Source organism: Chiloscyllium plagiosum, unplaced genomic scaffold, assembly GCF_037043375.1.
Source record: "Chiloscyllium plagiosum isolate Xiang-an unplaced genomic scaffold, Cpla_swu_hap1 HiC_scaffold_12, whole genome shotgun sequence".
NCBI classification, from domain to species: Eukaryota; Metazoa; Chordata; class Chondrichthyes; order Orectolobiformes; family Hemiscylliidae; genus Chiloscyllium; species Chiloscyllium plagiosum.
Window position 1 is genome coordinate 85,510,494 of NW_028270150.1, and position 12,407 is coordinate 85,522,900.

Consider the following 12,407-nt stretch of genomic DNA (forward strand, 5'->3'; position numbering starts at 1 on the left):
TCTCTCCCCCCCCGTCCCCCCCTCTCTCTCCCCCCCCGTCCCCCCCCTCTCTCCCCCCCCCCGTCCCCCCCTCTCTCTCCCCCCCCCGTCCCCCCCCTCTCTCTCCCCCCCCGTCCCCCCCTCTCTCTCCCCCCCCGTCCCCCCCCTCTCTCCCCCCCCCGTCCCCCCCTCTCTCTCCCCCCCCCGTCCCCCCCCTCTCTCTCTCCCCCCCCCCGTCCCCCCCCTCTCTCTCCCCCCCCCGTCCCCCCCCTCTCTCTCCCCCCCCCCCGTCCCCCCCCTCTCTCTCCCCCCCCGCCCCCCCCCCTCTCTCTCCCCCCCCGCCCCCCCCCCTCTCTCTCCCCCCCCGCGCCCCCCCCCGTCCCCCCCCCCCTCGCCCCCCCCGCCCCCCCCCCCCCCTCGCCCCACCACCCCCCCCCTCCTCTTGCCCCCCCCATCCCTGTGAGCAGCTGCGGGCCCGGGACCCTGCCAGCCGGGGAGACAGGTACATGCTGGTGACCTTCGATGACCCGCCACACGGTATCAAGGTAAAACCAAAAAAAAATTAACCCTCACCCACACTCACTCCAGGGTCTTGTGGGGTTTTGTTTTCTTCCAAATTGGTGTATTTCAGAAGAGATTTCTCTCTCTTTCTGTCTGTCTCCCTCCCTCCCCCACCTCCCTTCACTCAGGCACCCTAACTAAACATGGCCGACGTGCCCCTTCTGCCCAGGATGGTTTGGGGAGTTGGAGTGATGTTTGCCCCCACCCAGGCATACACACACACACACAACTACTTCAGCATAAAAAGAACAGGGTAGACTGGAGGTGGATGCGATTGATACGTTTGTGGAAAATTGCATCACTCATCCCGATGGATGTTTGATTCACGATTTGCAGAGTTTGAATTGACTTTGGAGTAAAGCTCAAGTGTAGTTGTGCATCTCCTTGGTGAAAAATGTGTTGCTGGAAAAGCGCAGCAGGTCAGGCAGCATCCAAGGAGCAGGAGAATCAACGTTTTGGGCATAAACCCTTCAGGAATGAGGAAGGTGTGCCAAGCAGGCTGATAAAAGGTGGGGGAGGGGCGTTGGGAATGTGATAGGTGGAAGGAGGTTAAGGTGAGGGTGATAGGCCGGAGAGGTGCCTCACCTCCTTGGTGCCTCATTTTCTCAAGGGTGTGTGGACCGTCTCACATCTTAAAGAGGGACAGCAGAGGCAAGTGCTCAGACTTGTTTATTAAAGGGGAAGTGGCTGTCTTAAGATGTGCAACCAGACTTTCTCAAGGAAGGGTAGTTTTAAGTTGCACACTTTTTGTTTTTAAAATGATTTATTTCAGTTTTTATGCGGGACAGAAGTTATTGTAGATATGGATGTTTGAGTTGTTATGGAGTATTCATTCTCCCAAGCGAAGCTGCACAGTGCTGACCTTGACAGGTGTTGAAAAGGGAGAGTGTGCTAATAAGATGTTAGAGGTCTAGTGGGTGTTAAATAAAAAGGGGGGGGAGGGGAAGAGGAAGAGTGATGTCTATATTCCCAGTGTTTATGGCTTTGACAGCTGAAGACTTGATGGGCTAGCTTGTGCTCCCTGCCTGTCATTTTGTGTGTAGTTAACCTGTTTCTGGATAATTGGAAAAACTAAAAGATGCAGACAATACAGCGTTTTGAGTAATGTGTTATGGAAGAGATAGGCACACCTTAAACTGACACTGCAGAGTTTGCATTTTGATCATGTTGCTTTGACATTTTATTATTTGGGCAAAGAGGGTGGGTTGGTAAAAGCTACTTTAGAATGAAAAGAGGGAAAGCTGGAGTGCCATAGCTGTGATGCATTTGGTTTACCGTTGTGGTCAGTTTAAAAAGTGGTAAAAACTTTGTATGGAACCTCACTACAAGGCCGTTAGAATTGACATTTGGGTGAATGGTGAGGAAAATAAATACTTAATGTTTTTCAAATAAATCCTGATGCAGACCATGCTTCATAATTGCAAACCCAAACTTGGACAGTGTCTGTACGGCTGTATCACAGTTGAAGAGTTTGTACTTGGGCAAAGGAGAAGAGATTGGATGGAAAAGGAAAGCAAGTTCAAAATTAGTCTATTATAAAATGAGACTTGTGTTGAAGTGGTGAAGGTACTGATCTTTCAAATGTCTATTTTTTTGTGTATGTTATCCTGCTACAATGTCCTGCAAAAACTGGTTTCCTGAAACTTTGTGATGAAAAACTTGGAAACGTTCTGAACAGAGAAAGCATCACTGAAATATTTTATTTTTCAGGCTGGCTGGAAGGAAAACCATGCAACCTTCATGAACGAATTGAAAAATCTTCAAGCTGTAGGACTATCAACTCTTGGCCAGTCTTTAAGGACATCCTTTGATTTATTAAATTTAAATAGATTAGTTACTGGAATAGACAACTATGGTCAGGTATGTTTAACACAAGCGAAACTATCTAATCATTCAACGCAGAAAAAAAGTCAATCCTCTACTCATGTAGATGCAATAAAAATTACCTGTAATCATTCCTTTGCCAGTTGTCAACACAGGAAACCACATGGATGGAGTTGAGAATAAAATCACATCATAGTTACGTAGCTCAGCAATTTGGAAAATATATACTTCAACTTAGGAGAGACTACTTGGGCCACTAAATGGATGTTTGCATTGGTGGGCTGATTTCTTTGTGATATAAACAGGAGAGATGGTGAAGAATCGTGAATCAAACATCCATTGGGATGAGTGATGCAACTTTTCACGAAGAGCAGTAGGCCATTGGTCATAGAATCATTGGCATATCTAACACAGAAGAATGCAATTCATTCTATTGTGCCCATATTGACCAAACACAAGCTATTTTGCCTCTTCCCACTTTAGATTTCCTGATCTGTGGCCTTGTAAATTATTCACATGCATATTTACAGACCAGACTGCGTCAAAAATCCTCTCTCGACTCCCCTGTGCTGCTTTGACCAATTATTTTGATGATTTGATGGTATTCCTGCACATCTCTTGGACCTCATCCATTATAGCTCCTGGCACATCAGCAAGTTTTTTCCAGCAAGGCTACTCGAGATCAGTACAATCCTTCATTCAATCTCTGGTATGTCCTGGGTTGTAGGTTGTATACAGCATCAGTGCCTCCCAAGTTTGGAGTCAGTCTTCCCATTGATATTATCATGCAACAGCATCAAATAGACATGAGTTGAGTGAATGTGTATTTAGTCTTGGTGATCTGGTTCCCATTTCACCAGCTAAATAGATTGTTGATGCATGTGAATCAATCATGGATACTTGGTAATGTTACTGAAGGCAGTGAATAATAGCAGAACTATACCCAGATACCAAGTCTTTAAACAAAAAAGCTGGAAAGCAAAACTTTTTCCAAGTTGAATGGAGAAGTGAGAAATCTGCTTGAAATTGTTTTTCTTAAATGTTGGTGATTCTTCTAGACATGACTGAAAATTGAAGCTTGATTTAAAATTTTGAATTCACAGTCTGAAATGTTAATGGAATAATTTTTAAAAAAATTATTCCATGTGACCATTCATGGTCATGATACCATGTTCTTCAACTTTTACTTCTGTGCATGCGTGCTATCCCAATTTCTTAACTTTTCAGTCTCCAAAGTGAGATATATGGTGACGGTAACAAAATACAATTTAGCACAGGAACAGGCCCTTAGGCCCATGAAGTCTGCTTTCCCTCTTTCTTATTTAGACCCGCAACATGTTGCTCTCACGCAGTTTCTATCCCTCTGTTTGCCAAGATCACTCAAGCTATACTGTGGTCAATCAGTGCATTAGTTTAGTGGAACAGGTAGTTGGTTTTTGTCTATATTGCCCTCTGCTGATCTCCATCTGATGACAATGGCGGGCATTTCTAACTAAAGAGCACTGTCTGTCTTTGCATTGATCTCGACAGTTGGTAAGATTTGTTTGTATGTGTGTTTAAATATCCAGCTATTTCTATTTTGAGTTTTTATAAGGCTTCATTGTGTCAATCACTGCAGTTGATTTGGGTTAATGATCAGGCTGAAAGACATGTCTTATGTATATTCCTATGCTCAAATCAACAATGCCAATAATGCTTGATCACCATTTAGTGTTTTTCATTGCAGCTTGAAAGATGCTGACTTTTTTGGTTCAACCTGGCTTAGTTATCAGGCACTCACGGGAAAGATATAATCTTATAAAGTACGCAGTTCTCTTAATCACAAGATCAAATCCAGTACAGATCTATGTCTCCGGTCCAAGTGACCTAATAGATTTATCTTGTTTTTCATCCTGCTTTGACTTTGTTTAAACATTCCTCTTAAAAACAAGAATGGGAGGCAAAAGTTTAAAGTACTCCCTTATTTATGAATAACTTTACAGAACATTGACATGAATGTTGTTATACAGTAATATCTTAGATGGGATTGAGTTTATAGTTAAGTGCTTGTGCAAAATACTTAAATTTACAGCACTGAGTAAGACCCATCCATTTCCAAAAGTGATGGGACAGACTTAGATTTTTAATCCTCCATAAGTGTGTTTGGAAAAAATGAAATAAAATATTTCCCTTCACTTGGGTCAAAATAAATTATTCGTCTCATGGCACTCCTGAGTTGTGAACTGTTCGACCTTCTACTTTTCCAAGTCTCGAACTGGTTCCATCATAACTGATAGCTTAAAAGGTCTTTTTAATTGAGCACAAATCTATTTGTTTATTTTTAATTCATCCACTGACCCTAAAAACCTGGAACAAGGTGAGTTTTGCAAGTCTCCTGCTCCCTAACGTGCTGCTTTGCCTGCATTATTAGCGTTATGATATTAAATTGAAGCAATCCTTGTAACAGTGATATGGCATTAATCCCCCAGAAGGTCTAGATGGCACAGAAGGGCATTTTTGTTCAAAGCTTGCCAACTTGAATAAGGTTTTATTTTGTTTTATCAGGGCTGCTTAATTGAGTTTATTTTCATGTCACTGGCTTCCTTTCACATATCTTGAAGTGAATTGAGCCATATTCGAATCTGAGTAACTTTAAAAGGCTGCATACTGGGCTTGATTTTTGTCTGTTCTTTTTCTTCATGCAATGTTATTCTTATACCTTGTTTCAGTGTCCTCTATTTCCTTGTCGAAGTAAGCATTTTAAATTCCAGACTGTAGATGTGAGTTTACCTTTTTTTTCCAGCCTGTTTGTTTTCAACCTGCCCTTGCCCCTGAGTACTTAGATTTTAAATGTAATCATAAACTAATGAGTAATTTGGAGTCCATGCCTGCCTGTGGGATTCAGCTAGCTAGTAAATTAACCAAAAGCAAAAACATGTTGCTGGAAAAGCTCAGCAGGTTTGCCAGCATCTGTGAAGAGAAATCAGAATTAACATTTGAGGTCTGGTGACCCTTTCTCAGACCTGAAATGTTGACTCTGATTTCTCTTCACAGTTGCTGCCAGACCTGCTGAGCTTTTACAGAAACCTCTGTTTTTGATTGTGATTTACAGCACCTGCAGTTTTTTTCGTTTTTATTTAGAAAATAAACCAAGTTTACCTTTTGGGCAAGTTTTGTAAAATTAATGGTTACATGTGGGAAGGTGTAAAATGCTCCTGCGTCAGTACCATGAATGATCTACGTTGCTTCCTTGTTACCTTTTGAAGACGTAGAAGCTACATGCCTGTAGATGAAATGGGATGCCTCTCTAGTGATGGTGAGTAAAGGTAATGTGATCATATTTGTCTACAATATGGCAAAGCTTTCAGTTTGCACTGTTCAAGAGTGATAAAGTATTTAATGACATTTTGATGAAGTGAATGTGAGCAGGGATTTAAATATGGACTCTCTTTCAAGGCATAGGCTCATCTAAGAGTCCGAGCTCACGCATGACTGAATTTTGGGATTCTGGGCATATTCACTTTTAAATATGTGTTCACGGTTCATGCTCTTCAGCCCTCTAATTTAAAGCAGTTGCAACTTAATATCTAGTAACTAAATGTTCAGTGCATTTAAATAATTTCTGTTCCACTTGGGTATGAGGAGCAAATAGAGCAATAGAATTAATAAATTACAGAAACTGTTGTATTTAGTTTTGTTCTGCCACACCTTTGTGTTGGCAAGCTTAATGAGGAAATTTATTTTGAAATAGGGTTGATTTGATGGTTTATCAAATATATCCAAAGTGCAAATCAGGATCCAAATTTGGATCCTTGGTTTAACTGATCTCTGCCCAGGAAACAGTAGGGATTATATTCTGAGTGCATTTATGAGTTGTAGTTTGGACTTTGATTCCCCCCGCATTGGAATGATCTGCTTCTGCTCAAACATCAGTAATTATCGTGGTATAATTATTGCCTGTTGCTTTCGCAGTGTCCTTAAGGACAGCGAAAGTGTAAACCTGACCTCCCATCCCACCCCTCCCCCACCCCTGTGCTGATGTAAGTGTCATGGGTACTAAGTTGCATGATAAGTTTCCCAGGTTTGACCTCAGTCTCTGCTTTACTGGTTTTGGAGAAAGTGCAGACTGCAGATGCTAGAGAGCAGAGTTGAAAAGGGTGGTGCTGGAACAGCACAGTTGATTGGGTACAATGTTTTGCTTAAATACAAGGGAGGAAAATGTTCAGCTGGGGCACTTGTATCTATTGTTATCCATCCATGTGAAATGTCTGTGTGGAACTGGCTAGGGTAAGATATGAAACTGCTGATGCGCTCTGTTAAAGTTGAGAGCTGAAAAGGCAGCAGTTTTGACATTGATTCCTTCTTGAGGGCCACTCTTTGAGAGGGGCAATGAAAATTAAAATTTTTTTGTTACCTTGAATTTCTTCCCGCAGCAATTTAAAACAAACAAATTTAACTAGGTAGAAATTTATTATTGCCCTTAAAGTTTGGTAAAGCTGAGATATGACATCAAAGCAGGTGGTCCAATCTTCTGTACAAGAACTTGGGTCTTTAATTCCAATTTCCTTTTCCTCCTCTTTGCTTCGGTATGGAAATTATTTGACCTGATGCTACATTTTGAAAAATGTTAATCACCGTTGGAGTAAAAACACTCAGTAAAAGGTCCATTCAAGTTGTGCTATTACAAATTGTCCCAGCCTTGACTTCGTTATTGTTGTATTGTGATAAGTAACCTAATTTTAACTTGAATCATTGTGCTCAGGTGTCAGGATTCAAAACATGCATCCAGTGCCGTAAATGGTGATACAACTCATTGCCTAATGACGCTGTTTAAACTCTGACTGTTGGAATCTTTAAGGCAGGAAAGCCTTGTTTTTTTTCCCATTAGGAAAATATACTGACCATTTAAAAAAAAAATGAAGTGATGGGCATAAAATGACAACTGACAGAAATTTCTGTTAAAATACATGTCCTTGTTGATCAGGTTGAGCTGAGATGCCATGTGGTCTGCAACACAATGCTGCAGGTGGATAATGGCTATTAGGTGAGTTTTCTTGGCGAAGTACATGTTTTGAGCAAATAGGGCATGCGTAGTTTGTCCTTGCAAGTCTGAGGTGATAATGTGGCCTCAGTGTGCCTCAAGGTGTGAAAACTATTTCATGGTGTATCTTTAAGTTCTCCGTGAGTACCTATGTCCAGTTTTCCCTGTACTAAGTTGATTGAAAATTGACTTTAAACTGGTGAAGCAGATTTTTTCCTAATCTCTGGTAGCTGTAAAATCTCCTTGATTCATTTGAATGTCAAGGATATTTTAAAAATTTTAGATTTCCACTCCAGCTCATAGATGTCTACATTTTACATAACCCTAAAACTTTTGTGAAACCACTAATTGAATATTAAAAAGTAGGGACATGATTAAACACTGCAGCAAAGAAGGAATACCAACTTAAAATGTTTAGATTCTTCAATAAACTTAAACGTGTTCCTGAGTTTGCCAGTGCACTAAGACAGCAACTTATTTTGTCTTACATTTGTCGTTAATGCAACATCAGTGTTTAGTTATGCATGTCACTTTTCATTGCTTTGTAGGTTCTTCAAATGATTTTACTAACCTGATGTTTCTCCAGTATATGTTGTTGTTCATAATACAAGTAATAGCCCACTATTTGCATAAACCACAATTTCATGACTAGTCAGGCTTCAAATTGACCTAACTAGTTTAAATCTAAGACTTCCAAATGGATTTTTGAATGCCATTTTTCAGTTGAATCATACCATTGTTGGACAAAACAATGTATTCAGACTGCTTCTGTTAATAGAATGCTCTAGCAGTAATTTGAACTCACTGTCATGACATGATACAAATAAATGACTGCAATCAGACTCTGGCTAGGAGGTGGGTATAGCAATGAGGTTACATAGCATAATTGCCTTTTGTAGTGCTGCTGTTCTATCATAAGGAATTCAGTGCGCAGTTGTAATATCTCTTGACAATGAGAATAAGTCAGAATCAAAATGTATTTCTTGCAGTTTAAATGGCCAAAGGTTATGATTGTCACGTATGATAAAAGAAATAGGGGAAGGTCATTCAGCCTTCAAAGCCTGTCCCACCATTTAGTTTAGCCATGGTCTTATTATCTCAGGTTTCAACTCTTGTGTCATGATGTGGAGAAGCTGGTGTTGGACTGGGGTGGGCAATGTTACAAATCAGACAACACCGGGTTATAGTCAAACAGATTTATTTGGAAGCACTAGCTTTTGGAGCGCTGCTCTTACATCAGCTACCTGAAGAAGAAGCAGCGCTCCGAAAGCTGGTGTTTCCGAATAAACCCTATGAACTCTAACCTGGTGTTATGTGCTTTTTAACTTTGTCCTCTTATGTCAACTTAGAATAGCTGTCAACTCCCTAATCTTTCAAAAATCTACCTAACACTTCCAATTAATTTGTGATTTAGCCTCCACAACTGTCCGTGGTAGAGAATTCCAGGCATTCACTACCTTGTAGAGGGAAATAAGATTCCTTCACACTGCAGTTTTAAGTGAGTATCCCCTTATTCTGTATGTTCCCCTGTGAGATTCTCTCTCCAGTGGGAACAATTTATCAAATCTACTTTGTCAAGCCTCCTAATCTTGTGTATTTCAATAAAAGAACACCACATTCTTGTAAGCTCCAATGAATAAATGTGTTTAAGTAATTTCGATAAGTCAACCCCTTCATCAAAGGAATCTGCCTAGTGAATTTCTTCAACTGCCGATATATCCCTCCTTAAATACAAGAATCAGTACAGTACATAGTCCTCCAGGTGCAGCCTAACCAATACCCTGTACACTTGTGCTAAGACTTGGTTATTTTTAAACACCAACCCCTTGTAATAGAGGCCAAAATTTCAGTTGCTGCCTTGATTACTTTCTGCATGGTTATGTTTATTGTATGATAACATTCAGGTCCCCTTGCACTGCATTTTTGGACTCTGTCCATTTAAATAATAGCCTTTGTTTTTATCAAAGTGCATGATCTCACATTTTACATTGAAGTCCATTCGTTAATTGTTTGCCCACTCGCTCAACCTATTTATTACCCTTGCAGATTGCTCATGTCCTCATCAAAACATGCCCACCAAAGTATTTTTGTATCTTCAGCAAATTCAGATAAATTTCTGCTGTCTCCAAGTAATTAATGTAGATTGCAAATAATTGAAGCCCTGGGACTGATGTTGGTATTCCATTTGCTCTAACTTTCTGGCTTGAAATGACAAATTAATTATGACTTTTCTGTATCTTAACCAGTCCTCAATCCATGCTAATATATTGTCTCTAATATTCCAAGCTCCAATCTTGTGCAATAAACTTTGTGCCACCTTATTGAATGTTGCTAGAAATCAAATGACTTGCATCGACTGATTCCCCTTTCCTGTGAAACATGATTCCCTTTCACAAAACCACATTGAATCTTGCATGACACTCTTTGAGCTATCCTTAATAATTGACTGTAGCATTTTCCCAATGGCAGATAATCTATACTTCGCTATGTATTGTTTCCATTCCTGAAGAGAGTTGGCAGATCAGTGGTTTTTGAATCTGCTGAAACCAACCCAAAATCTGGTTAGTTCTGTAATATTTTGACGAGTGCCTCTACTTCCTAGTGTTTTCTCTCTTTAGAGACAGTTACAAGATCTTTCCTCCCATCTTTGGAATGTTTGTTGAACCTTCACCATGAAGACTGATGAAGAATATTGGTTTAAATTTTATGCAGTTTCCCTGTGATTAATTTCGCAGTTGGATCGTTCAAAGTCCCCTTGTTCCAGCTCCTTTTTGTATACCTGTAGAAGCTTTTGCTGTTTGTTTTTGTATTTCTTGTCAATTTACTTAATCAGTTTTCTCCCTCATTAGCAATTTAGTCATCAGCTGCTGGTTCTTCTGGCCAATTGCTAGTTTTAACCGTTTTGTATGACTTCCTTTTGAATTGAATGCCTTCCTTGACAATCTTTGTTAATCACAGTTTATCCTTATCACTTCTTTCTTTGTTTTTAACTGGAATAGATTTTTGGTGAACATTCTGAAATATATGTTTAACTTTGAAGAATTGCCTTGGTTAAATGTTCCTGTTACTAAATGGTGTCTTTATCCAAGGCATACTTTGTCAGCCAGCAACGTGACATAGGATTTCCTGAAGGATCCAAGTTTGTTTTTCAGTTAAGCTCCTCATTACAGAGCACCAAATCTCTTTCTCTCTCTCCCCCTTCCCCCCCCCAAGATGGAACACAGTAAAACACATCTTTAAAATTCAGTATTTTTATAATCTCAAAGGCAATAAAGTACAGCAAAAGTTTAATTCACAAAATGCACCATACATACGGCAAAAATGTGTTCAAAATTGTCACGGTAACAAAACTAAATTACTGAATTCATATTCCTGAAATTTTTATGCTTGTTGAACTTATTCTTTCTGAAAAGTAAGTTGCTCACTGTTCATGGGAACTTCTGAAAAATTGTACCTTAGATTTTTCTAATCAACCTGTTTAGAGACACTATTATGCTGTCTAGAACTTGAACCTTGGGATAGAGACACTAACACTGTGCCACAAGAGGACCCTATCTCTCCTTTTTTCAAACTTTGATTTTTGTATGTTCAATCATGTTAAAGCAATGTTTTCTTATTGCAATTCTGCCCTGAAGGTTGGGAGTTATTTGGAATAGTGATTGGGTGATCAGATCAGGAAGAAATAAATCTTTGTCTGGCAATGTATACTGTGAAATGCCTGGTTATATTGGTGTTTTACAACTTAAAAGTTTTTGACACCCCCTAAGATTCTTTCCTCCTGAAGGGACTTGATGGGCTAAATGGTCTCCTGATCCCTAGTTTGATTTTCTTTGGTTGGGTCTATTATGAGCAGAGATAAGAACTACCTAGGTGAGTTTTCATTGCTTTCTGACTTTTATCCAAATGGTTTTGCTTGATAGATGGTAACAGGTTATTTGCCCACCACAGATGACAGAGATTTTTCATAGCTGGGCCCAAGGCTGATTTAATTAAATACCCTGCAAGTATTCACCCAGTAGTAACTGAAAGTAGGTTTTGGTCTTGGCTCTTTTTTGATCCATTTCTCCCACCCTGAGTTGGCAATTGAGAGTTCATTGCGAAATCTGACTTTTACTGTGTTGGATTGGTCAACTCTGTCCAAACCAAGAATCTAATCAGTCAGGGGCCTTGTTTTGTAACATACCAATACTACCATGCATTTACACAGTAAGTCATTGGGGGAGCCAGTAATTCAGAGCTTTTACTATTTTAAAATGCAAGTTCTAATCATTAAGATATTCTTGACTTCCTGTATTTAGAAATCTGAGTCTGTAATCTCAAACATCATGTTGATTTAAGTTATTAGAAACTTCTTTTAAATTGAACATTTCATATGCATTGCAGCACCTGAAGTATCATTAGAATTGTGTTGCCTGATACAGCCCCCAAATTGTCATGACTGAAATAATTATTTACTTTCTGAAGAAGGGTCACTGGACCTGAAACATTAACTGCTTTCTCTCCATTGATACTGCCAGACCTGCTGAGGTTTTCCAGCATTTTATGATTTGTTAATGATTTACTGTGTTGTATGTGTTGTGGATAAGGGCAGCATGTTGGCTGTGAGAACTGAGAGTTGAGACATTTAAAGTAGAAAAATGTGCTTTTGTCCCAATCCTATGTTTATCCTCCAGATGAGTCCTCTGATATTTCATTTGCTTCCGTTCTTATGTTCCTTTGTCCCTCATGCACTTGTCGAGTTTCACCTAAGTTATTTGCTGTAACTACTCCTTAAAACAGTTGTTACCTTTGAAACACACTGGTTGAAGATATTTAGAATATTGATTGGAATATGGATCATTGTTACCTCATTCCAATTGAAGTACCTAACCAATTGTGCCCTACAAGTATAGATGTTAGAGCATCAACTATTTGCAATTAACATCCCCATAATGCAAGAGACCCATACGTCAAATTGAACAGTGAGGTGAAGATTGGCGGCATAGAAATAGTGTAGATGTGTACACTACTTTCAAGGAAACAA

General features: G+C 39.8%; 1 protein-coding gene across 1 annotated transcript in view; it reads left to right on the plus strand.

Annotated features, from left to right (window-relative positions):
- Nucleotides 1-446: 446 nt before the first annotated feature.
- LOC122554966 (integrator complex subunit 6-like) overlaps nucleotides 447-12,407 on the plus strand; it is a 96,265-nt gene continuing 84,304 nt past the window's right edge. Inside the window, exons 1-2 of the mRNA XM_043700434.2 lie at nucleotides 447-524; nucleotides 2,251-2,400. Of these exons, the coding sequence (XP_043556369.2) occupies nucleotides 486-524; nucleotides 2,251-2,400 (189 nt within the window). The 5' untranslated portion in view covers nucleotides 447-485. The remainder of the gene's footprint in view (nucleotides 525-2,250; nucleotides 2,401-12,407) is intronic.